This window comes from Chelonia mydas, chromosome 1 (assembly GCF_015237465.2).
Source record: "Chelonia mydas isolate rCheMyd1 chromosome 1, rCheMyd1.pri.v2, whole genome shotgun sequence".
Lineage (NCBI taxonomy): Eukaryota > Metazoa > Chordata > Testudines > Cheloniidae > Chelonia > Chelonia mydas.
This window is the reverse complement of record NC_057849.1, coordinates 292720767-292747345: the sequence shown is the minus strand read 5'-3', so window position 1 is coordinate 292747345 and position 26579 is coordinate 292720767. Positions and strand designations below refer to the sequence as shown.

At 43.5% G+C, this 26579-nt stretch overlaps 2 protein-coding genes across 6 annotated transcripts in view; one reads left to right on the top strand and one right to left on the bottom strand.

The window, feature by feature from the left end:
* The window catches only part of TWF1 (twinfilin actin binding protein 1), a 57722-nt gene extending 47971 nt beyond the window's left edge, over window positions 1-9751 (bottom strand). Inside the window, exons 1-2 of one of the 4 annotated variants that reach the window (XM_037887919.2) lie at window positions 9359-9751; window positions 4959-5036 (exon numbers count right to left, since the gene is read on the bottom strand). In XM_037887919.2, the coding sequence (XP_037743847.1) occupies window positions 4959-5036; window positions 9359-9383 (103 nt within the window). In that variant the 5' untranslated portion in view covers window positions 9384-9751. The remainder of the gene's footprint in view (window positions 1-4958; window positions 5037-9358) is intronic. The other 3 variants (XM_037887947.2, XM_037887936.2, XM_037887926.2) reach the window with 3 other exon arrangements.
* A 10950-nt stretch (window positions 9752-20701) lies between these two features.
* TMEM117 (transmembrane protein 117) overlaps window positions 20702-26579 on the top strand; it is a 326549-nt gene continuing 320671 nt past the window's right edge. The window contains exons 1-3 of one of the 2 annotated variants that reach the window (XM_043548908.1): window positions 20714-21155; window positions 21195-21222; window positions 23625-23929. In XM_043548908.1, coding sequence (XP_043404843.1) covers window positions 23653-23929 — 277 coding nt within the window. In that variant the 5' untranslated portion in view covers window positions 20714-21155; window positions 21195-21222; window positions 23625-23652. Of the gene's footprint in view, window positions 21223-23624; window positions 23930-26579 lie in introns of both variants that reach the window. The other variant, XM_043548914.1, reaches the window with a different exon arrangement.

The window sequence follows — 26579 nt, the reverse complement described above, 5'->3', positions numbered from 1 at the left end:
CTGCTGCCTGGGTTCTCAGCTCCCCACTGGGAGCACGGCAGCTGACCAGACTCTGCTCGCAGATGTCCCCGCTGGGAACTGGGCAGCAGCACCAGGTTTCTTGGCTCCCTGCCGGGAATGGAGTAGCTGAGCAGACATGGATCTCCCTGCCAGGAGCCTGGCTGCTCCCCCAGGCTCTCAGCTACCTGGCTTCTCCCCCAGAGTCTGGTCGGCTGGCCTGTTCCCGGCAGGGAGCCTACAAACCTAGTGTGGCTTGCCTCGTTGCCAGTGAGCAGCCAAGGAGCTGGGTGCGGGGGGAGGGGGCAGGCAGCCCAGCTCCCAGTGTGGATCTGTGCATGGAGCTGAGAGCCCTGGCTCTCCACCCTTCACCTCTTAAGTTAGTGGAAGCGCTCCTGATGAGGATGCGCATCACTGACAAAAGAAGGGTAGTGTGGACATGAATTACTGTGGTGGTTGTTAGTCAACCTAACATAGGTTAACCTACGTTTATAGTGTAGACATGCCCTCAGTGTCTTGTTTCTACATCAGAGGATTCAGAAACCCAGTTATAAACTGCAAATAGGTTGGGAAGACTATGTCTGCATTAAATGTGTCTTGCTTAATTTGACCATTTAGTTGATAAATTTTTTTCAAATATGATTTTATAAGTATCACAGTTTTATCCAACTGACTGAATATTTTTTATTATTATCATCATCTTTAAATAGGCTTAATTTTCATATGAAACGTTTTGGAAGACTTAATTACTGAAACAGATGTGACAATAGGATTCCTCCCCACCCCCGGTTATGAAGCATGTCTCAATTTCAAACAAAGTATGTCAGTAATATCTCTCAAAATATTTACCTGCCTTGTAAAAAATACTAAATAAAAATAAATATTTAAAATACATAGTTTGATATGTATGAAAATACACAGCTTGATAAAATACACAGATATGGTGCTGGTTTGAGAGTCTTATTGTAGTGTTGTATCCTGCCACGCAGAATGTGTTGTTAGAGTCCTAGACCTGGCCTCTAGTACTCCAGCCCACTGCAGACTAAGTGTGCTGCACAGTGGTGGAATTTCTGCCAACTCTCAGAAGTGGCCACTAACACTATTTTTCAGAGGTGCTGAGCAATCATAGCTTACACTGACTTCAATGGGAATTGAGGGTGCTCAACACTTTTGAGAATCAGGCTCAAGGTGTTACACATGGGACACCTAAAATATCAGAGAACTCAAAATCAGTGGCCACTTTTGAAAGCTACAGAACAGGGGATTGGAAGGCGGGGAATGAAATTACGTTGCTCAACAGCAATCCTACTAGGTGATTAAGGAGGGATATCAACATGCTCCAGAATGAGCCCTATCTAGTCATGGTGACTAAGAGGTGCAGAGAGTTCCAACAGAGATATGGGACAAGCCCTTCCATCTAGCTCAGAGTGTTAATAGTTTCTTTTCAAGACAAGAAAAGAGGTGTCTGTGACCCTAAGGGCATCTCAGTGCCAGAAGACAAGGGGCTCCCTGGACTCCAGCAGTGGCCTGACCAGCTCAGTGTACACCAACTCACTACTGTTATAAGGGCTGTCAAGTGATTAAAAAATTAAATTACGATTAATCACACTGGTAAACAATATTAGAATACCATTTATTTAAATATTTTTTGATATTTTCTACTTTTTCAAATATATTTATTTCAATCACAACACAGAATTCAAAGTGTACAGTGCTCACTTTATATTATTTTTGATTAAAAATATTTGCACTGTAAAAAACAAAAATTGTATTTTTCAATTCACCTAATACAAATACGGAAGTGCAATATCGTTATCATGAAAGTTGAATTTACAAATGTAGAATTATGTACAAAAAATAACTGCACTCAAAAATAAAACAATGTAAAACTTTAGAGCCTGCAAGTCCACTCAGTCCTACTTCTTGTTCAGCCAATCACTAAAACAAGTTTGTTTACATTTGCAGGAGATAATGCTGCCCACTTCTTGTTGACATCACCTAAAAGTAAGAACAGGCATTCGCATGGCACTGTTGGTAGCCGGCTTCACAAGATATTTATGTGCCAGATGCACTAAAGATTCATATTTCCCTTCATGCTTCAACCACCATTCCAGAGTACATGCATTCATGCTGATGACTGGTTCTGGTCGACAATGATCCAAAGCGGTGCAGACCAACGCACATTCATTTTCATTATCGGAGTCAGATGCCATCAGCAGAAGATTGATTTTCTCTTTTGGTGATTTGGGTTGTGTAGTTTCTGCATCGGAGTGTTGCTCTTTTAACTCTTCTGAAAGCACGTTCCACACGTTCTCCCTCTCACATTTTGGAAGGCACTTCAGATTCTTAAACCTTGGGTCAAGTGCTGTATCTATCTTTACAAATTTCACATCAGTACCTTCTTTGTGTTTTGTCAAATCTGCAGTGAAAGTGTTCTTAAAATGACCAACATGTGCTGGGTCATCATTCGAGGCTGCTATAACATGAAATATATGCCCGAATGCAGGTAAAACAGAGCAGGAGACATGCAATTCTCCCTCAAGGAGTTCAGTCACAAATTTAATTTATGCTTTTTTTTTTTTTTTTTCCCAACAAGCATTACCAGCATGGAAGCATGTCCTCTGGAATGGTGGCCAAAGTATGAAAAGGCATACGAACGTTTAGCATATCTGACATGTATATACTTTGCAATGCAGGCTACAAAAGTGCCATGCAAACGCCTGTTCTCACTTTCAGGTGACATTGTAAATAAGAAATGTCAGCATTATCTCCCATAAATGTAAGCAAACTTGTCTGTCTTAGCAATTGGCTGAACAAGAAGTAGGACTGAGTGGACTTGTAGGCTCTAAAGTTTTACATTGTTTTGTTTTTGAGTGCAGTTATGTAACAAAAAAAATCTACATTTGTAAGTTGCACTTTCATGATAAAGAGATTGCACTACAATTGAAGGTGAATTGAAAAATACTATTTTTGTTTATAATTTTTACAGTGCAAATATTTATAATGAAAAATAGTATAAAGTGAGCACTGTACACTTTATATTCTGTGTTGTAATTGAAATCAATATATTTGAAATGTAGAAAATATCCACAAATATTTAATAAAGTTCAATTGGTATTCTATTGTTTAACAGTGCGATTAATCACGATTAATTTTTTTGAGTTAATCGCGTGAGTTAACTGCAATTAATTGACAGCCCTAGTTATAATCTGTATCTAAAAGGTGTAATGTAATAAGTCATTGGAAAGCTAATAGTTCACTGATCATTAACATTCTTGCGTGATATATGTACCGTCAAACCACAAAGGATTATGCAGATGTGCTGGAATTATGATGAAAATGTGTTTAAACCAGGCATGTCGGGGGAATTAATAAACAGGTTTTCTTCAGACAAAGGAATGTGGTTCTGTCTGACTGAATATGTCTCCTATATAAATTGAGCAAGGTGTGACCAAAGACAAAGAAACGCACACAAACCATTTGGAGAGCAAGTAGAAAAAAAGCGATCACTTACTCTCTATGGAGGATAGAGACTGCACCAGCAGAAAGCCTACCACCTCTTGAAACAGGGTCAATGAACTTTCAGAAATATACTTTTCAAAGGTTTACTGGACTATAAAGACAGGGGCAGAGAACCCCTAAGTTATCCTTCACTTGAAGAAACAGAGAAAACGAGCACCTTGGACTAGCTGTTAGTCAGGATCCCCATATCCATTGCTGGAAAAGGAAGATTGGTAAAGAAACTACCTATAACTACTACAGTGGCTCTCAGTTCTGGGTATCCTGAACAGCATGTTACAGTATCATATTGCTTTTTGTTTCCATTTTCTGTGTCTACACACAGAACTCACAATGGAAGACACTCCCCTCTTATTGCCTCCATGCTTTATTTAAAAGTGAGATGAGATGGAACATAAAATTTACACACACAAGCCCAGTGTTGTACCTTGCTGATGTCAATGAAATTCAACAGGCATACAGTGTGTCAATATTTGCTAACCTAATCTGGAAAAACCTTATCACATTGTCCCGCCTACACTAGAATATCTATTATTGATTATTCCAGTGCTGTGGTGCTGGAGCAGGGGTATTGCAATGGCGGGAGATTTCCCAAAAAAGACAAAGGCAGGGAAGGTCAAAGTAGACTCATTTACATTGTAATACCAAAAATGCTTCTCCAGCTTACAGCTGTTTCAGAGCAAGTGCTGATGCCTGAGCATCAAAAGGTCTGGTTGTGCTTAGCCAGGCACTAAATTATGCAATGTTTCAAAGAGATTGTAGATTTAACTGTAGATTTAAACACAACAAGCTTTGTTTAAAAAGCTAATGGCTATAAGTTAATTTAAAAAAAAAATAAAAAGCTGGTGAATGCCATATTTTGACCATATGTTTTCAGCTTTGCACATTTGCCTCAAAACTTTCAAAGATAAATTTCATGTATTGCACCAAATTATTTTCAATAAAAAATAATCTGGTTATTTGTGCATGAGAACTAAGGAATAGTTATACTTCTTGCAAGACTGGGGATGCAGACTACATTACTGTAGTTGTAGGAACATTTAAAAGTCATCCAAAGGGGTTTGCTGTAGTGTTAAAATCTTGAGTAGAAAGCAACCAAAAGAATCTACACAAGGGTTCATACCACTCTCTACCAACCTCTCCTTTTTAACTGTTTTAATAAGTTGTTTCAGTCCTTTGAGATTTTTGACGAGCCACACAACGCTACTTACTCTGACGTGAAATGACAATTTTTTTTCCAATATAAAGCAAAAGATGAAAATACTGGAAAGCACTGAAGCATCACTGAAATTCAATCACATCTTCATATGTGGAAGACCCTAGCACGGATTAGGTGTGTGTGTTCTTTACTTGCACATGCAAGTCACTAAAACATAACTAGTAAAATACTAAAATAGAATGAGAACTAACAGAAATAAAATATATATTAAAATAAAACTAACCATTTTCAATAACTATTTTTAAAATTCTGTATTGTCCATATCTTGCTCTGGCAAAGGTATCTTTAACATCTTCACTAGCTGGAAAAGAAAAAAAGATATTAGTAATTGAATTAATGCATTTCACCTATTTACAATTAGTATGTTTAAAGTACATTTGTTCATGTGATCGTAAAAAGAGGCTAGTACTAAACCATTCAGCTGCACCTTTACCAGAAGTCAGACTGAAAACAAATAATCAGTTATTTTTCCCCAATTTCCACCCACAACTCCTGCTCTATTCACATTTTCTTATGAAGGTCTGAACATAAGGTTGCCATTTTTGGTTGGACGTATTCCTGTAGGTTTCATCACAGGACAATCTTTAATTAAAGATTAATTTTTAATTCTTGAATCTTTAATCCAATCCTGGAGGTTTGGCAACCCTATCTGAACAATTATCTCTCTTTCCTGTATTCCTTACTCAGCAATAAAACAGTTAACAATGCTGACATTTACGTCATCATTCTTAGGTTTCAGTTAATACTCCATGGAGATGGATTATGTTACATCTCTTAAAGCAATAGCTTCAGGATTCCTGCGGGCTCAGGTATATACTTTTCAAATTTATAAACTGCCTACTAGCTAGATACAATGCAAGAGTGATGTGTAAATAGGGTGACCAGACGTCCCGATAAAATCGGGACTGTCCCGATTTTTAGGTCTTTGTCCTGCGTCCCAACCGATGAACGGTCGGGACGCCATTTCTCCCGATATTGCGGCTTTGGCCGCTCCGGCGTTTTTTATTGTTTTTTTTTTTTTTTTGCTTTGGCAGCTCCAGCAGCTTTTCTTTCTTTTTTTTTGCTTCCCCCATGTGTCCCAATATTTTCTCCGTTTCATCTGGTCACCGTATGCGTAAAAGAGAACCCCAAAAAGCATACAGGTGGATATTTTTAGCATCTGGTTGTTGGTCTTTCCTAGGGGCCCCTGAGTACCACTGATGAAGCTTCCCTTTCATCTTTCATATCTACCTCACACTAGTATGTGTCTGATAACAATTTTCAGTCCCTCACTTTTCATAATAGGACAAGTTTAGAATGAAGCATCTGTCTTAACCTCTAAATTTCCTTTGTAGCGCTTGTTGGTTGCATCTTTTTACACACTCAAATATACTTCGCAAAGTCACATTTTAATCATTTTTGTAAATGAATTAATTTATAGATGATTGATTAGATCATCCAGAATGTTTGGTATATCTTTGTGTATTATAAGGATCTGAGGTTGAACTGGGGCAGCTTCATTCCCCTGGAGGGTTTTTCCCTTGTGCTCTACCATCTACGTCTGCATTTTAAAAAAATGTTAGGGGGAGATTTTTTGAGGCACTAACTGCAGTTAGACTTTCAACTCACTTTGAAAGTCACTGTAAATTAGATTAAAATCTCTCTCAAAGTCTCTAGCCCTAATGGTTGTGAAAATAACTTTCAAAATGCAAATTGCATGTAAACCAATGAAGCATTGCCCCCGCCTAACTGCTGAAAGTGAGAAGCAGCTTTTTGGTCTCTTTCATTCTTCCTTGCCAAGCACAGCCTGCTGGCCACTGGGAAGGAAATAGGAGAAGGTCTGTTACTCCACTTTCCCACAGAGAAATTCAAATGATCTTTGTTTATACCTATAGTATCAAAAAACTACTGTAATGAGGTCTGCAACAGTAGAAGGCACACTAACTGGATGCTTGTGGTTTCATTTTCAGAACTGAAGTGATTAATATGCAGGTGTTAAGTAGTCATAATTAGGTTTCAAATCTACCCCATCAAGATAAACAGTGGGATTTCACCACTTCCAGTGCTATTATTTTTCTATAGCCCTATCCACACTACTAAACTATACCATGAAAGTAGTTAAACATGTTTTAAAATCATTAACATCTATATGAAGGAAAGATGGCAAATTCATTTATACAAGCATGTTGAAGACTGTGTTTGAACCCTGCGAGGATTATTCTAGTAGTAGGTAGAGAGCCGGAGACATAAGTCCTTGTATCAGAGGCCTGTTATGAGGCAGGACCTGCTCACAGAATCTGGCAAGAATAGGGCTGATATTGCAGAAATACACATTCCTAAGAAGTGCTAGTCACAGAGAGCTCACGCAAACACATCCCGATATCAAGGATGGTACAAAATAATTCCCCAAGGATAACAGGAACACACTGACTCCTCATAAAAGATACAGTCAGGATGACACTACGTAATAGAGATGTTTTGATCGAACCAATACGTACAAGCTGATGGGTGATAACTAGCCACGTCAGGGGGCAGTAACTAACTATGTTAGAGGGACAGTACTAACTTGTTTGTATCGGGGTATAAAGATGTATCTCAGAGGGAGTATCTTTGTCTGGCCTAAGGAGAAACAGAAAGTCCCGCTGTTCACTGAGCTGGTCCATTGTTATGGGCATACATGTATTAGTGGTCCGGTAGAGTCTGCGGGATACCTGTACAGTGTTTCGTTGACTATAAACCTGGCTGGGTGCCTTCGTTCCTTAACAGATCTTGTGGTCATTGGGCAGTTCTCTCAAGGTCTGCCGTGCCAGCTGTCTGTGCAGGGCTGGGGCAGCACACAAAGGGAACTCACACACACACAGCCAAATGTCTATCACCACAATTCTAATCTTAACAACTCTGTTGAATATAGCTGAATTTAAATCAATTTATTTATAGGATTTACTGCAGAACTGTGCACATTGCCCTTCCCAAGTAATCACACAATATAACCATAGTTACAGCACCATAGAAGCCTACTACCAAACCAGGAAACAAACAAAGTCTTGATTTAGTCACATGTCCAGATCAAAGAGACAGGTGCATATGTGGTGTCTAACTATGCTATCATCCATGCTCACATACAAATGTTTCAGTTTATTTTCATCAATGGTTGAGGAGACTTCCTACCTCTCTTCAAATTTTTTGAACAGGGAGGTTTTATTTCTTCCAGTTACCAATCCAATACACAACTAACTAGACTAATTTTTTTTCCCCCAGGGACACTTCTGGTCTTGGTCATCCAAAGGTTGAGAAGTATGGCTAGCAATATAAAAAGTAAGATTTTGTATTGGCCAGATAAAGCTGTGATGCAACAACCTCAAAAGTTATGATGTCATAATGCCATGAGACTTTGTCCCATGCAGACCAAAATCTAAAAGATGGCAGCCAGGTTAAAATTGATGCCTGAATTGAAGATGTGAATTTTATCTTATTAAACTTGCCTGCCCCATGTTCCAACAAGACAAAGGAACTAAATAAAAGCAATATCAAATATAAATTGGATTTTTTAAACAGAAAATGAATTCCTCAAAAGCAGAGACATTGAAATACATTGAACATCTCATTAACTCCCCTATGGATACAGTAAGCGTCTGCAAAAGAGGTTTTAACATAAAACATCCAATTAACACAATATCAGCCACAAGCCAAGTACTCAGATTTACTCCAACAGGGAGCAAATAATCAATTTATACGGGGGCACAAGGAAGGAGCAGAGAAGCCATAACTCACCAGCTATTCTAAATCATCAGATTACATCTAAAACATTTGATCACTTCCCAGCCATCTCAAACACCTGTCGGGGATAGTCTAGGTTTATTTGGTCCTACTCAGCGCCAGGGGCTAGACTTGATGACTTCTCCGGATGCTTCCAGCCCTGCATTTCTATGTTCCTCCTTCCAGCTATATGGTTCGTACAATTATTCACAAAACATACTGTGCCCTTCTGTGCTTCACCTTGCCCCACAGTTTTGGGGCCACTGGGTGCCCCACAGACTGCTAATCAATCATAGATGCATGCTCTAGGTAAAGGATAACAGAGGACCCAAGCATCACAGTCAGGGCCCAGGTGGCTTGTTACGAACAAAGACCTTGTTCTGCCTGGTCTCTAACCCAGAAGGATAAGGACAGAAGAAGGGACAATTTCAAGGTTTCGGGGAGGGAGGGAAGACCACGCAGTTCAGCCCCCAGGAGAGCAGGGGCAGTTTAAAAGCCCTAGAGTGGGATGAGGGAGAAGGCAGCTTGGAGGAAAAGAGGAGAGGAAAAGGGAAGGGGCAGTGCAGACGCTAGGGGAAGCAACAAGGGGGCAGTGTAGAAGCTGGGGGAAAGGGCACTGGGGAGCCCCGGGGGGGTGCTGCAGAGGCTGGGGGGGGAGGGGCACTGGGGAGCCCGGGGGGGGTGCACAGGTTGGGGGGAGGAAAGAGGCACTGTCGAGCCCCCGGGGGGGGCTGTAGAAGCTGGAAGGAGAGAAAGGGGCACTGGAGATCCCCGGCGGGGTACAGAGGCGGCGGGGGGGGGGGGGGAAGGGGCACTGGGGAGCCCCAGGGCCGGTGCAGAGGCGAGAGGCTGGGGGGAGAGGGACACTGGGGAGCCCCAGGCCGGTACCTTGGATGCCGGTTTGGTGGGACATGCTGCGATGGAGCCGGGACGCGACGCTGGGGCTCTGTCTGCGCCTTGGTCAGGAACCGGCGGGCTTGGGGGGCGGGGGGTCAGGCTGGCCCGGGACACGCACGTGACGCGCCCCCGCCACTCAGCGGCCGGGAGCCCGGCTCCTTCCGGGCGGGCCCTGGGACTGGGGCCGGCTCCTGGCGTGAGCTGCGGGCGGGCCGGCCGGGAGCTGGGGGATCCCGATTCCCGCCCAGGGCGTGTCGCGGCCGCCCCTGGGACACCCGCGCCGCGCCGCACTGAGGCGGGTTTGTCTCTTTCCAGCCGCTTCCCCGCCGCCTGCCCCACGCGGCCAGACGGCTCCCGAATATCCCCGGCCGCTCCCCCGGCTGGCGTCTGCGCCCGCCCTGGGCTGCACGGGGCCCGTTCGCAGCCCCGGCGGGGGAGAGGCCCGAGACGGCGGGCGCTGCAGGCGGAAAGCGAGCCCGCCCGCTAGGGAACGGGGCCGGAGCGGCGGGGCGGGCAGCCGCGGGAGCGTTTCTAGAGTGGGGGATTATTCGGGGCTGGCGGGGGGGAGCAGGGGCTTGCCCGGGGTTGGGAGCGGGGCGGGGCGGGGCGGGGGGGGGGGGCTAAGCGATCCGTGCACAGGCAGGAGTCTTTGGGACACAGCACCAGGGCCAGAGGTGCAACTGTGAAGCGTCCATCAGACCGTTGGGAGGTTTGCTGGAGGCTGCCATGGTGATTTCAGTGCATCTGAAGCGAACAATTCCCTAGTGAAGTACTTCAGCCTCTGAACGAAAACCCCGTCAAGGGCACTTACCTGGAATACATTTGGCTGCCAAGCTATTTGTAAGAGGCTATCACGCTCACACACAAAACAACTGGCGGACTTGCCATTAAATAAGCCACAATTATTTGTTCAAAACTTCATCTCCGAAATAGCTTGTCTGATGAACTTTACATTTTGTCCGATGTTCTCCACTGGCAGCAGAGCACAGATGACGTTGAAGGTGCCGTGTAGCCCTTTAATTACAGGTTTCAGAGTAGCAGCTGTGTTAGTCTGTATTCGCAAAAAGAAAAGGAGTACTTGTGGCACCTTAGAGACTAACCAATTTATTTGAGCATAAGCTTTCGTGAGCTACAGCTCACTTCATCGGATGCATTCAGTGGAAAATACAGTGAGGAGATTTATATACACACAGAACATGAAAAAATGGGTGTTTATCATACACACTATAAGGAGAGTGAGCACTTAAGATGAGCTAGAGGAGGGAATCAAGTCTCAGTCTTAAAATGGAAAACACTTCACAACTTTCTAATAAGGAGAGGAATTAATACTCTGTAATGCTTACTAACTGGAGTAATAGATCTGTAGACTATGCTTGGGTAGAGTGGCTTCAAACACGCCACAAAGTTAATCAGTTGCCAAAGTACTTGATGAAAACATTAGATAATCTCATGTTTGGGCTGTTTTTAGCAGCAATATCAGTTACAGGGCAAAGGTTTTTCTAGCCCAGTGGTTTTCAAACTTTTTTTCTGGGGACCCAGTTGAAGAAAATTGTTGATGCCCGTTGACGCAATGGAGCTGGGGATGAGGGGAGTGGGAGGGGCTCAGGGTTGGGGCATGGGGTTGGGGTGCGGAAGGGGGGGTCAGGGCTCTGGGCTGGGGGTGCAGGCTCGGGTAGGGATCAGGGGTGCAGGAGGGGCTCCATGTTTGGGGGGCTCAGGGCTGAGTCAGGGCTCTGGGCTGGGGTTCAGGCTCTGGGGATAAAGGGTTTGGGGTGCAGGAAGGGGTTCCAGGTTTCAGGGGCTCAGGGCTGGGGCAGGGGATTGGGGCATGGGGTTACCTCCAGTTGCTCCTGGTCAACGGCACAGCAGGGGTGCTAAGGCAGGCTTCCCACCTGTCCTGGCACTGCGGACCACACGGTGCCCTGGAAGCAGCCAGCAACAGGTCTGGCTCCTAGGCGGAGGCGTGTGAGTCTCACCCGCACGCACCGCCCCCCCCCTCCCGCCTTGGGCGCGCGGAACTAGTGCTTGGGGCAGCGCGCAGAGCCCTGTGGCCCCCCCTGCCTAGAATCCGGATCTGCTGCTGGCCACTTCCAGGGTGCAGCGCGGTGTTGAAACAGGTAGGAACTAGCCCACCTTAGCTGGGAAGCACCGCCAATGGGACTTTTAATGTCCCGGTCAGCAACGCTGACCAGAGCAAGGCAACCCAGTGCCTTACGTGCTGTGACCCAGTACTGGATCGCAACCCACGGTTTGAAAAACATTGCTCTAGCCCATTCTTTCTGTTATGGCATTACTTTCTATCCTGCTGACAGATGCACATGCCTATGTATGGAAAAACTGTTGTAGTTCATCATTGCAATTTAGATGTTAATTTAAACATGTATCTCTCGTTCCTATTTGAATGTTTTATGCCAAGTATTAGTTTCATCAGTTTACATTCAATAGTTTCTGTAAGGATACTGCCACATATGGGGGGCAGAAAACTGCCAGCTGACTGATTTAACTCACATAAAACTACATTAAAATCTCAAATTTTAATCTGAACTGCATCGTACTCCAAAGGAGAAGGTTGGGTATGATCCCTGGACATACACAAATCTGTAGCTGTCCCGGGACCTCTCCTCCTTTTGAGACTTTCCATTCCCCTATTCCTTCCATTGCCCCATCCCCCTCCCTGCTGATGAATTTTTTCGTTTTGTCTCTCTCCTCTGGTTGTTGTCTTTCAATAAAAGGATTGTGTTTGTTTGAAAGCAATCTTTATTCTATTAAGTGAAAGCAAAAAGAGCACTACAAAGCAACATACAATTGTTAAGGCCCCTTCTTGCATCATGTGCACCAATCACCTCCTAGCATTACAAGCACTGCAATCCCGAGCATAGCAACAAATATTACTGGCTTTCAGCTTCAAATTGCTGCCTCAAAGCATCTCTGATCCTTATGGCTCCGTGCTGTGCCCCTCTAATAGCCCTGGTCTCTGGCTGTTCAAACTCAGCCTCCAGGCACTGAGCCTCTGTGGTCCAGACCGGAGTGAAGCTTTCACCCTTCCCTTCACAAATATTATGGCGCGTACAGCACGCAGCTATAAGCATAGGAATATTGTCATTGGCCATGTCCAGCTTCCCATACAGGCATGGCCTGTGGGCTTTTAAACGACTGAATGCACACTTCACAGTCATTCTGCACTTGCTCAGCCTGTTGTTGAACCACTCCTTGCTGCTGTCAAGTTGCCCCATGTATGGCTTCATGAGCCATGGCATTAAGGGGTAGGCAGGGTCTCCCAGGATCACAATGGGCATTTTGACTTCCCCTACGGTGATCTTCTGGTCCAGGAAGAAAGACCCTGCTTGCAGCTTCTTGAGCAGGCCAGTGCTCCCGAAAGATGCGTGAGTCATGCACCCTGCGTTGATGTCAGTGAAACGCCTACGCTGATCCACAAGTGCCTGCAACACCATGGAGAAGTACCCCTTCCTATTGATGTATTCCATTGCAGGGTGGTCTGGTGCCAAAATTGGAATGTGTGTGCCATCTATTGCCCCTCCACAGTTAGGGAAACCCATTTCTGCAAATCCATTCACTATTTCACGCATATTTCCCACTAACGTCAAAACCTGTATCTGAAAGGTGTCATGTAAGATCTCCATAGAAAGCTAATACAATACTGATCATGAATATTAATGTGTGCTGTATGTATGGAGGACAAATTTAAAATTACAACATAGTGGAAATTGTTAGCAAAGTGTGTCTGCCAGGCAGGGCTAAAGTTACCCCACGCTAGACAAAGGAATGAGGGTCAGCCACCTGGAAGGTATTTCCATAGTACATTAAGAGGCATTGGGAATGCAATAGAATGTAAACAGAACCATCAAGGCAACAGAGGGATCAGATTGCAAGAAATAGATCAATTTGCATGTTAGCAAACACCAGTGGAGGAAGAAGCCAGCATGCTGGTTTCATGCTGAAACTTCCTTCATCAGGAGACTCCATGTGCCTTCCTCACAGTTTGAATGGACTTTCTTTGCGGGGAGATAACCTTCAGAAGAATCCATTTAAAGGTTCACTGGGCTATAAAAGGAGGGGCAGAGAAACCTAAGTTATGTTTTACCTAAGAAGAAAAAGGAACCAAGCACTTTAGACTTTTGTGGGAAATCCTGACCAGAGGGGTTGGTCAGCCATCTTGCTGGAGGTAGATTACTAAGGAAACTACCTTGAACAAAGGCTGTAGCTTGTTTTGTTAAGTCTTAACTTCTAGAACGTGTTATTTGCTTTTCTTTGCTTGTAACCATTTCTAACTCTATCTTTTATACTTGAACTCACTTAAAATCCTATCTCCTTTTGTTAATATATTTGTTTTACTTTTAATCTAAATCAAACACATTGCTGTGTTTGATTTAAAACAAATGTTAACTTCAGTTAATGTGGCAAACTGCTGAGTACTGTATCTTTAAAGGACCAAAAGACCCTTAATTTCTCTCTAAATGCTCCAGGAGAGGGCTGGACCTTGCAGAGCACATGATTTTGGGAAAATTCAGAACTGTGAGCTGTCAGGGTCATCTTGCCAGATGTACGAGGCTGGACGAGGTCAGAGTGTTGCAAGGATGTAACAAGCAGGCTGCTGGAATCAGATCTGCTTAACGACATTCATTGCATGCTTTTCTGCTAGCTGGAAGTGTGCAGACAAGAGAACCACAGCAACAGAGCATTTTGAGGCACTTAGGGTTATAAGGCAGGTAGGGACACAACCCCCTACTGGCCTGGATTGCACCCCAGAACATGACACCATTTCCCTCATGTAATGGACTAATAAGATTCCTTTGTTCCTGTGTAATTACAAAAAACCCTCCTTCATATTGTCCTTAATTCTGCTGGCCATAGAGTTCGCCTTGTGACCTTTTGCTTCCTTTATCAACTGTCTACAATTCACAGCAATAAATATAAATTAGAAGCTATTAACTTTCCCTTTGTTCCATTTGTTTTATATTATATATAAAAATGTATAACTGCTTTCATGTCCCTCCTGTTATCAAGTTGGTGATAACTTTGATGTCCTTGAATGTAGTTTCAGGATATAAATGAGGCCTGTCTACTGAAGCCATACATATGAATTTTTTGACCTAGGGGTGCACTTTTTGAGGGACTGAATAAAATTCATATTTGTAGAACAAATCCTAAGTAAATTGATTATTGCTTTTTCCAATCACTTGTGCAGCCACTCCTTGGAGTCCATAGGTTATAAGTAGTAGCTGCTGGCAACCACACTTGTATCTTCATGTTTTTTGTGGACAGCATATATGCACAGTTTGTAGACCAACTAGTCAGACACCCGGCCTATATAAAACCCCATGTGCTCCCACTGAGTGGGCTGCCATGACACTTGGCTCCATCCCATGGGGAGCTATGGAATTCTCTTCCTCCTTCAGAACAACCTCTCAGATTCCTGGCCTCCCACACTGTCTAGTGGAACTGCAATAGTCCTGCTGCCTATTGGTCCTTCTAGAGGTGAGCAGGCTTCATCCTTAATAGGGGAAACCATAGGAAGTACATAAGTTTGTGTTTGGTATGCACTTTCCTTTATGCATTGTTTTAAAATAGTACGAGTGATATATAAATCCTATAACTACTGATCTGCAGCCTGACCACTACTATACATTGTGTGTGTGTGTGTGTGTGTTTTTAAACCTGTCCACTTGCAAAGATGCAGTGTTCTGAATTGATTTATATTTGAATGAGACAGCAGCTTCTTTCACAAGAGCTTTCAGAGGGAAAATTACAGACCAATGCACAGGAAATCTGTTTTTCCTGACTTAGGTAAAAAATTGGTTTTGTAGTGGTTGATACTGCAATAAAATAAATGGCCTCAAACTGCTGGCAACTGAATGTGAAAAGATTATTCCCACACTACTACTCCTATTTTAGTCAGGTGCATGTGCTGGTAATACTTGTGAGAGAAACCATTTTAAAATTAGCCTTACTGGCTGTCAAGATGACTCATCATCTTGATTCAACCTGCTTTATAGCTTTGACTAACTGATTTTGACTGGTGGCCAAAAAGGGCAACTTAGTTAGCTGTTTACAGTTTTGTAATGGAATTTTGTATTTTATATTTTTGTACCATAGACAACCTCATTTTTCAATGAACCAGAGTATTCCTGTCTACTGAAATTATTTGCTTCAGGGCTGTGTTTCTCAGCACCACTAAATCTGGGTTACTTTGAAGAAAATTGTAGACCTACACTTCAGGCTGCATAAGTATTTATATTCTAAAAGATAATTTATAAACATGTCAAATTACCCTTTTGAGCTGAAATTTGTCCCATTTGTTCAGAGTTATGAAAATATAAGCAAAAATGGTTCAGGTTGTTTTTTAAACAAAGGGAATGGAAAAAAAAACCCAATTCCTGTGAGGATGTTTTGTTTTGTTTTTTTTGCAATTTCTTTTTGAAGAATAATAGCAACCCAAAAGGAGCTGTTGGAAATATGAAATTTGGTAAGGAGATAGTATGTGTATATATATGGCAAAGATGTGCATTTGGCTATTCTGTGGAAAATTAGTTTTTCATTGGGCTGAGTTACAGCAGTTTAAACTTAGTTTGTCCATGCCCACTGGTTAGTTTTTAATATAACAACCTATGAATGTTCTGTGGGTACTTCACATATGTGCATAAGTAAGCTGAATGGAATTTAACTTTAATGTGTAAGTGCAGGAAGAATATGATCTGGCCTTTTTGGGGAGCACTTCCCCTCCAATACACACTTTCATGTTCGCACACAAGGAATCCCCCTGTGAATATATTGGGTTGTATGCAGTGTTCTAGTTATGGCTAGTAAATAGTTATATATGATGGCACTTCTTTGTTTTTATGTTTCCTTTAAAAAACAAAAGAACTTTCCCTTTACAGTAAAATAATCTTAAGATTGCAAAGTGATGGAGTAAAAAAATCAGGAATGCCCAGGGAACTTAAACCTTGCCTCAAATACTTTATACCAGGCTTAGCCAGGGCCAGCCTACAACATTTTGGCACCTGAGGCGGGGAGCTCAAATGACGCCCCCATGCTCCCTCGCTTGAGCCAAAACTTTGAAAGGTCTCAATTCTGCCTTCTTCCTGTTCTACTCCTCTCATGGTACTGCTCTGCTACCTACCCCAATAAAGGAGAACTAATAACTTAAAATGCCTTGTTCAAAAATTTTAAGTAACACTTAACTTTCAAACGCCTGAACAGCAAATGTAACTTTTCTTGTCTGCAATAGTAAACACTGGCATTTTTATCTGTTTGAATAATCAAAGTGGTGCTTTCCATGCCTTCTTGGTTGCAAAGATTTGAACTGCTTCCTGAAGGTCCACAGTCTGGGCCAGCTCATGATCTATTGAGATGGTTGCAAGGGCGACCAGCCTCTCCTGTGTCATTGTGGAGCGTAGATATGTTTTTATTAACTTCAGCTTGGAGAAGTTGTGTTCTTCACTGGCAACTGTTACAGGAAGTGTTAGAAGTATGCACAGAGCAACAAAAGCATTTGGAAAGAGGGTGGTCATCTTATTTGTGCACATATATTCCATAACAGCCTTTGGAGTTGATCCTGCTGAAATGTATCTTGAAAGGGCTTTTAGTTCATCACCTAAATCACTCGCATCAATATCACGCATGTCATCATGTGTCAACACTGTCACTAGTGCCCTGCATTGCTGGTGTAGGTCTTCTTCAGGTATAGTGAGGAGTTTTGGAATATCATACAACATCCCAAATACACTGCTGTGTTCCTTGAGCTGCATGAAATGTTCTTCAACTGACTGTATTGCACAATCTAGTACCTGGTTAAAGAATTCAACTTTGAATTGTTGTTTGGGGTCTCTTATGGGATTATCCTGTGCCTCGTAATCAAAATGTCTTCTTCTTCGGTGACTCTTGTATTCTTGAATGGGTGGGAAAATAGCTTCAGTGCGAAGTTCCTCTGCCAACTTCTGTGCACTCTTCAGAATGTTTTGAAATCCTTCATCTGACTGGTAAGACAGTAGGTATGACTTTGCTTTGTCCAGTTGTTCCATTGCTCCAGATATATCAAGGTCAACACCTTGGAGTCTCTTGCTTACAACATTTATTTCAAACAGTATGTCATGCCACAACACTAAGCCACAAAGAAATTTGAAGTTATGTATGTTTCTGGTGAATCCATTTCCCTCTGCCACTGTTCTCCCATGAACAGTTCCTGTCATAGCATTATCCTCCATAATGGAAACTATGGCATCATCTATCTTCCAATCTGGTGTTTGATAGGCTTTATCGCCTCCACTAGACTTTCCCATCGTGTGGCATTCAGTGGTTTCAGTGTCAGAGAGGATGTTCCCAGATGTTGCTTCAAAATTTGCCATCGATGAGTTGATGCAGGGAAAAATACATAGACGCTTTGAATTACATTAGAAAATTCAGCAGTCTCACTAGAAGCTGATGCTGCATCACTGACCACCAAGTTCAATGAATGAGAACTGCATGGGACAAAAAAAGCTCGCGGGTCGGATCTGTGTCTGCACTACTCTGTTCTTACATCTCATGTTGGCACCATTATCTCTCTGCACTCCTCTGTTCTTACATCTCATGTTGGCACCATTAGCCCTGACCTCTCATGTCAGCTATTGCAATTCCCATATCTTCCAGCTTTTTAAGAAGCACATTTATCATACCAGCTCCTGTAGTATCATCAATGTCAATAAATTCTAGAGAATGCTCTCCGACAGTCACCATTGCAGGGACATTTTCACTAGGTTCTGTTGTTGTTACAAAATGCACCATTAAAGTAATTTGTTCTGTATGGCTGATGTCAGGTGTGCAGTCCAGAATAACAGAGTAATATCTTGCTGACTTCAGATATGCCACAATCTTCTGTTTGACTTTTGTTGCCAGTAACTGTATGATCTCATTTTGAATCATTTTTCCGAGGTAGTGGTGTGTGTACATTTCTTGGGTGGCGACTCTTCTTAGATGCTCCTGGAGTACAGCATCAAACTCAGCCATCAGCTCCACAATTTTAAGGAAGTTTCCATTGTTTGGTACATACAGTTGATCTGAAGTGCCACGCAGTGCAAGGTTTTGGGTAGCAAGAATTCTCAAAATGGCAATGAGCCTTTTCAGAACATTTTGCCAGTAAAGAGACTCTGATGCAATCTTCTCTGCATGCTGATCATCTATGGTGGCCTTTAACCTTAGTCTCATCTCAAGCTCTTTCCACCTATGGAATGCTCTCTGGTGATTTGCTGCCTTCTCATGGCATGCCAGATTTCTAGCCAGATTTTTCCAGTCCTTTGTTCCTGTCGAACCCAATGTGACTGGAACATTAGACTGGAAGAGTTTGCAACAAAAACAGTATGCAGCATTTTGGGTTTTTGAGTACATAAGCCATGGCCTCTCCACTTTGTCACCACTGGGGATTTCATGCCAGTAATGTGTTGGATGGAAACTTCTATTTTCATTGTCTTTGGGAAACATGAAGTTTTTCACTTGCTGTGGCCCATGCAGTACAAGGAAGTCCCTCAGGCTACTGCTCAAGTGGGTCCACAGTCCTGAATCACCTAGACTTAAGGAACTAAACTCAGCAGCAGCTGTTTCTTGCGCCTCCACCACACTCTTCTCTGATCTACACTTTTCTTCAGGAATATGCATGGTTACATCCATTTGAGATGGAGATATGGATGCTGCAGTAGCTGTCAGGTCACCTGTACTCTCACTAACTGGAAGATCAGGCATCTCCTCACCACTCACATCCTCACTGGGGCCAGAAGGCTCACCATGAACATTTGTGTTTATGTATCTCAGGAATGCTCCTTCCTGCTTAGATAGAAAAGCTTCCTTTGCTTTCTTTCTTTTTCTGAATGCTGCTCCAGAGGCGCGTTTTCTTCTTTCACTCATGACTGCTGTTCTGTGCCAGCTGTAGTGGCTCTCAACACTCAGTTGAAGTGGACAAATAAACAGGCTGGTAGCAGGGCCTGAGTGAGGGAAGATATCAGCGTCTCAAGGGCCTAACTGGCTCCTACTACTTCAGTTGACTGCCTGTTCTCCTCAAGTGGGTTCAGGAAAGCAGCAGGAAACAGGAAGCTCCCTGAGAAGCTGGTGTTAATCAGTCCAGGCTCCTCCTCCTAAGAGGCTCCTCCTCCCCTCTCTCTCTCTCTCTCTCTGCAGCTCCTGCTGCTTTCTGCTATTCCCTCTCACCTTGTCTCCTGCCTGCCTGTTATGTCTCTTGTGCTCTCCTTCCTCCAGCACAGCACTCCACCATCTCTGTGCATCTAGAGCAGAGAGAATACATATGCACCAGCAACAGACACCATTTTCTACACTCTGGATCCTAGTGGCGCCCTTCCACAGTCTGGCACCTGAGGCGGCTGCCACAGTTCGCTTCATGGTAAGACCAGCTCTGGGCCCAGCACTACCAATGGGAGATATTTACCCCCCAAAACTATCTTAAAGAGCCCCCAAATTATTTTCAGAGATGCCAAAATTATAAATCACAGCAAAATACTGACACAGTGGCCAAATTTTACTCTCCTAAAGTCTTAAAATCTGGTATTTTCCAGGGATCTAACTAACTAGCTCCTGGACTCCAGGAAGATGGTTTGTTTTTTTTTAAATAGTGACATCTTGGGTCCCCAAAATACCCACTTTCACCCCCCCCCCCAAATAATGGGACCCTAGAACTGGTCTTGCTTTATGCATTACTATCTATGTTACAATGCAAATTTACTGATAGCATTCCAGAAGCTTATCTGTGGGTGCCAGCTCTAAGGATCAAATCCTGGGGAAGATATCTGCAATAAAGAGTCGGGCAATCTCACCCAGCCACACTGCTATGCAGCTAGGTTTCAGCCAATAATACAGCAGTAATGGATGTGCACCACTGCTTCCCACTAAATGCATGATTTTGATTCATGGCCATGCTGACCGTGTCCCTGTCTTGCTGACAATCTCCCTCCCATGGGACTGCCGTAGAGGTCCGCTTTGCAACCTTAGGGCTTGCTGAGTCCTCTTGAGAGAGGGGTCTCCACTGTTGTTATTCCCACATTTTAAACTGCCCTTGGGCTTTCTAGGGGTGCCGCAGAACGTGCCCCTAAAAGGGTTAATAATCCACCCATGTGTAAGATTTCATACAAGGGTATCCTGTGCAACGTTGGAGTTCAGCAGCCAGAAATGGGTGTTGGGAACCCATCTCCATGGGGCCTGATGAGCCATTGCCTGCCCTCCCATAATTGCTTTTGAGCCACCGGCTCCCCGTTCCAACATCTTCCTGGGGGAAGAGAGGGTCTGGCACTGTGTAACAAAGAGAAACGCTGTCCAAGCAGTCCCCGCAGGAGGCTCAGAATGGAGCCCTACAATTGCACAGGTGGCGCCTAGATACCTGACCCCGCCCGGTAAAACTCGGAAGCGTCCACGCGTGTTTTCTGCCCCACGCGCAAACGGCTCTGGCCGCCGCATTCCTTCAGGCCAGGGCCGGGAAATATCCCGCGTCTCTCCCCGAGCGGCGGAAATGAGATTCCCGCCGCGCACCCCTGCTTGTGCGGTCGGCTCTCGTCCTTCACTCGGCCCCCTCTCGGGAGCTGCCCGGCTGCTGACCTGGGCGGTGGGCGCGCGAGAGGAGCCCAGCTGCCAAGCCGGCTGGGCAGGCAGCGAGCGGGTCCCCGCGCCGGGCGCCTGCTCCAGGGGCGAGCGCTGCGCAGGCTGTTGGCAAGGAGGGAGGCCCTGTGAGGTCGGCGCAGCAGGAGGACGCGGGCCAGCCAGCGGCTGGTATTTATAGCACCGTGACAGCAGCGCCCTGGCTGCGCCGGAGCCTGGCTCACGTAGGCGTTTCCAGCTAGAGCAAAAGGTGGCTTCCGAGCTCGGTGAGTACATTGCATTTGTCCCTGCGTATAACAGGCCAGCTCCCCCCCCCCGCGCCACCCGTGGGCGAGAGGGAGCTTCAGCCTGGCCCCGCAGCGGCTGTGGCCACACTGCAGCGGGATTTCTCCTGACGATGGGCAGGACTTGGCGCGGGGAAGGGGGCTGCTGCAGCCAGTCGCGTGACACCCCCGGCGGGGGAGATTACAGCCCCTCTTCTGCCCGTATGATGTTGGCAGGATTCTTCCCAAGCAGGCACGGAAGCGGGGGTGTGCGCGCGCGTGGGTGGGTCTGTCACGGTGTCAGGTTCTGCTTTCCCTAATAAACAAACCGCATTCTGTTTTAGTTGGAGACAGTCGGTTTTAACGAGCTCCACTTATTAATTCTAAAAAGATTTTTTTTAAAAAAAAGCCAAATTCTTGTATTGCCCAGGAAATAAAATAGGTTAAATGAGCATGCTGCAGTCCACACGTGTTTTTAAAAATTATCCCCAAATTTCGGAACCTTTGCTAGATGCAAAGAGCACTCTTCTGTTTATTTTCTAACCTAATGCAACTAGTTAAAGCATTGGTTCCTGTTGTGACCAAATAATGTCCAGTCAGCTATGCTTTTGCTTGCTATCTGGTAACTCTAGGTTAACCTGGTGGCTAAAATATTGGGTGGACACACAATTGTCTTGTCTTTGCCCACCCACCTCTTAAATTTAAGATGTCTAATTGAATAGAATAATTACGACTTTTCTTCATGCTAACAGTAGCACAAAAAGAAGACAGGAATGTACTGACTTTATAGTCTTAAAGGTATCTTTGGTTTCTTGATGTCTGTGACCTTGCTAAAGTCCTTAGCTTGTTTGAGTAATAACTTCCCACTTCAGGTCACTTTCTTCAATTCATAAAGTTCTTCCAAAGATCACATACTTCCTTGTACTAGCTAAGCAACTTTTAAACATACTAATATATTTTGTGCTTTCTCTAATAAAATTTTTGTTTTATATGAAGTTTGACATTGTTGCCCTGACTAGTAAATGGAATCTGTTGTTTTTAATATTTACTGAATGTAATATAGGAATCTGACAAAAAGAAAAATCAGATATTGATTTTTTTTTTAAAAAGTGCCTACATAAAGAGCTATACTTATCAGAGAGACCTTTGTCATTGAAACAAGTATTATGCCGTAAACATTTTCAAGAAGCATCTTATTTTTTTTTCCAGGTTGTATGACACTGGCAAAAAACTGGTTTTTTTTGTTCAGTCATGTAGACTATATTTTTAAATGCTCATCCTGTAAAAAGAACTGTTGGATTACTCCCCCTTCCACCCAGCCTGCCCACCCTGGTCTGGTTGCTTTGAACAACTGTAGTATTCTATTGCACTCCTGGCTTGGTGTCAGCATGAATATACAATGAACCTACACTCTGAAAAGTTTACATAGAGACAAATATGTAGATGGAAAAGCACTGAAACAGACCACATTGGGGAAAAAAATAAAAATCTGTGCTCTTATAAGTAAACATTTCAAAATTAGAATCGTTCTTGTATTCATGCAAAGTTGTTTTGAAGTGCAGGAAATGGGAGTGCCCTGCTTGTAAGGTTGCATTTCATTATGGCCTTTATCCCAAACCAATTGAAGTAAATAGAAAGACTTCCATTGATCTCAATGAGCTTTGGGTCAGGCCCTCCATGTGTAGTAATCTCCGGTGCTGTTATTGGGACATTTATAAATCTCGTAGGTGATAAGAGAATGGACTATGTGGTTTTCATGCGGACTCAGTCCAGGTTCTTTTGAAAAAGGTGATGGAGTAGATTTAGTAGTAGGCCTGGGATCTATGTGTATGTGTGCAGGGGTGTTGGAACAATTTGTATAGTGGGGGGTGCTGAGACCCATTTAACCAAACTGTAAACCCTGTATATAATGGAAACCACTTGAAGCCAGGGGGTGTGGCAACACCGCCAGCACCCATAGTTCCAGCACCTATGTATGTGTGTCAAAGAAGAGGTAGAAGGAGGGATGAAAGATTTGGAGGCTTTGCTATATCTTTTTGAATGCATGAGACGGGCACTATGAATTTCAAGTGCCATATAACATGTTTTGTGCTGACCCATATTCATGTGCCATGTTAATTGTGATGTAGTTGTACTTTAATAAGAACGTAGACATTTTAAAAATAAAAATGGTGTGCTAAAATGTATAGCATGCCTTTGCTGAAACTAACAGCAAGTCTTAATTTTTCTTTGCCTGGGTTCTAACACAGCTTTTGATTGGAACTGTTTATCACTGGGTTAGTCTAGAATATCAAAAGTAAATCACTGAAAATGTAAAGTGGTTTGACTTTTGAAATGTCTAGGCAGCTTCCGAATTCCATGCTGATTGGTGTGTATAACAATGTACTGATATCTTTTATACACAGGCAAACAATTGTACTGAAGTATTTGAGAATGGATAAAGGCTTCCGCTACTACTTCCAGCACCCCTGGTCTCGCCTAGTTGTGGCTTACCTGGTGATCTTCTGTAACTTCTTAATATTTGCTGAGGATCCAGTATCTCACAGTCAAACAGAAGCTAATGTTATTGTTGTTGGCAACTGCTTTTCGTTTGTAACAAATAAATACCCTGGAGGAGGAGGCTGGAGGTTTCTGAAGGTGCTTCTATGGCTACTTGCTGTTCTCACAGGATTGATAGCTGGGAAATTCCTGTTCCATCAGCGTTTGTTTGGTAAGTTCTGTAATGCATTAAATGACTTCTCACTAATGTTAACACTGTGTAGTTCTTTCTCTTTTTAAGCTTTGTATTCTTTATAATGCTTAAAACTTTGCAATAAAAACCCTCTAAAACAATGATGCAGAATGCCCTAGAGAATGTACAACAAAGATTACATTCTTGTGACACAGAGACCCGTTGGTGCCGGCTGGCAAAGGGTTCAGTACTCTGTGTCAGCAATTCCTAACAGGCCTCACAACTCACCACAACTGAAACACTGCTTTCATAGTATTTATCCATAAAGAATGTCCTGTAAAGTATCTAATACAAGCGTATGTCATACTGGTCTTCATAATTGTGAGATATATGTGTGGATGATATTTAAGAAGTTATGTATATAGACTGAAAATATATCCTGAGAGTCTGTATCGAGGTATGAGCCACCAGCACAGAGGTTTCAGACCAGGAGTGCTTGTCCATCTAGCAAATTGAGATGTACGTTAAGCATTGTATATTTTTTCACAGTGGGCCTCCCATCACTGGTTTGAACTGAATGCTAATAAAAAAAAGAGAGACATGGGACGTCAACAGGAAAAACAAGTAACGGGGGAAAAGAGTTTTATCTGGGGGTACACTTCAAAGGTTTACTGGACTGTAACAAGGGGACAAGTAAAGCACTTTGTCATCTGGCACTTCAGGAAATAATCAGGCAGTGTGATTGCATTTATGAGAACAGGATCTCAACCAGGGTTGGTTGAAAATTCTGCAAATAGGCTTTGGGATGAGATAAAACTATTTTAGACAAGGATTTTAGCCTGTTAAAGTAAGTTTAGTTTATGAAATGCATGTTATACCCTTTTGTTTTCTACGTCACCATTTCTGATTCAGTTATCCTTACTCAGTATTTCTTGAATCTTAATCTTTGATGATAAACTTATGATTTTCACTATAAATGTATATCTCAGTGCTGTGATATTATCAAGGACCTAATCCTGAATTGTACCTATCAAGCTGTGTGTACACTGTTCTTTCGGGGACAGCTTTCTGGTAATTTCTGTGAGCGTTCAGCGATAGGGGGTGGGTGTTAGAGGGAACACTTCAAGAATTTGAGGGTTGGTGTGAGCCCTATTACTAAACTGAACTGAGAGCGCGAGGTCTATGGAGGCTTGGAAGGCAGGGGCGAGTGTTGCCAGAGGCTGTTGATTTCGGAGAGCTGAGCTGCAGCAGGCACAGACAAGACTGCTTCATTCAGAGAGAGGAAAGGTGCTGGTGAAGTGCCTCATAACCCTGGGTACCCCTGGGGAGTATCACAATAATCCTGGACATTAATCCAATGCTAATCAAAGCCCGCGTCAAGCACTTAAATGTTCATCTCAACTCTACAAGTGGGGCTGCATTTTAGCCTGCCTCTCTCCATCCCATCTTTTACTTCATCTGCCTTTTTTTCATCTCTTCTGTTTCTGGGTGCTCATTTCCATTTTCTCTTAGCTCTTCTCGTCTTTCTCTCCCGCCCCCCCCCTGATTTTTGCACCATTTTCTATTTTTTGGTATTCACTTTTCCTCCTGCTTTTCTGCCAAGTTCTGTTTGCAAAAGGGAACTATGGTCTGTTACTCCTTGCAGCCTGTTCAGAGCTTCCTACAGAAGGGAAGCTGAATAACCTTAGGTTTCAGAGTAGCAGCCGTGTTAGTCTATATCTGCAAAAAGAAAAGGAGTACTTGTGGCACCTTAGAGACTAACACATTTATTTAAGCTTTCGTGAGCTACAGCTCACTTCATCGGATGCATTCAGTGGAAAATACAGTGGGGAGATTTATATACACAGAACATGAAACAGTGGGTGTTACCATACACACGGTAACAAGAGTGATCAGGTAAGGTAAGCTATTACCAGCAGGAGAGAAGAAAAAAACCTTTTGGAGTGATAATTGAGGTGGGCCATTTCCAGTAGTTGACAAGAACGTCTGAGGAACAGTGGAGGTGGGGAGGGAATAGTTTTACTTTGTGTAATGACCCATCCACTCTCAGTCTTTATTCAAGCCTAATTAATTGTATCCAGTTTGCAAATTAATTCCAATTCAGCAGTCTCTCATTGAAGTCTGTTTTTTCAAGTTTTTTTTGTTGAAGAATTGCCACTTTTAGGTCTGTAATCGAGTGACCAAAGAGCTTGAAGTGTTCTCTGACTGGTTTTTGAATGTTATAATTCTTGACGTCTGATTTATGTCCATTTATTCTTTTACGTAGAGACTGTCAAGTTTGGCCACTGTACATGGCAGAGGGGCATTGCTGGCACATATCACATTGGTAGATGTGCAGGTGAACGAGCCTCTGATAGCGTGGCTGATGTGATTAGGCCCTATGATGGTGTCCCCTGAATAGATATGTGGACACAGTTGGCAACGGGCTTTGTTGCAAGGATAGGTTCCTGGGTTAGTGGTTCTGTTGTGTGGTGTGTGGTTGCTGGCGAGTATTTGCTTCAGGTTGGGGGGCTGTCTGTAAGCAAGGACTGGCCTGTCTCCCAAGATCTGTGAGAGTGATGGGCCGTCCTTCAGGATAGGTTGTAGGTCCTTGATGATGCGCTGGAGAGGTTTTAGTTGGGGGCTTGAAGGTGACGACTAGTGGCGTTCTGTTATTTTCTTTGTTAGGCCTGTCCTGTAGTAGGTGACT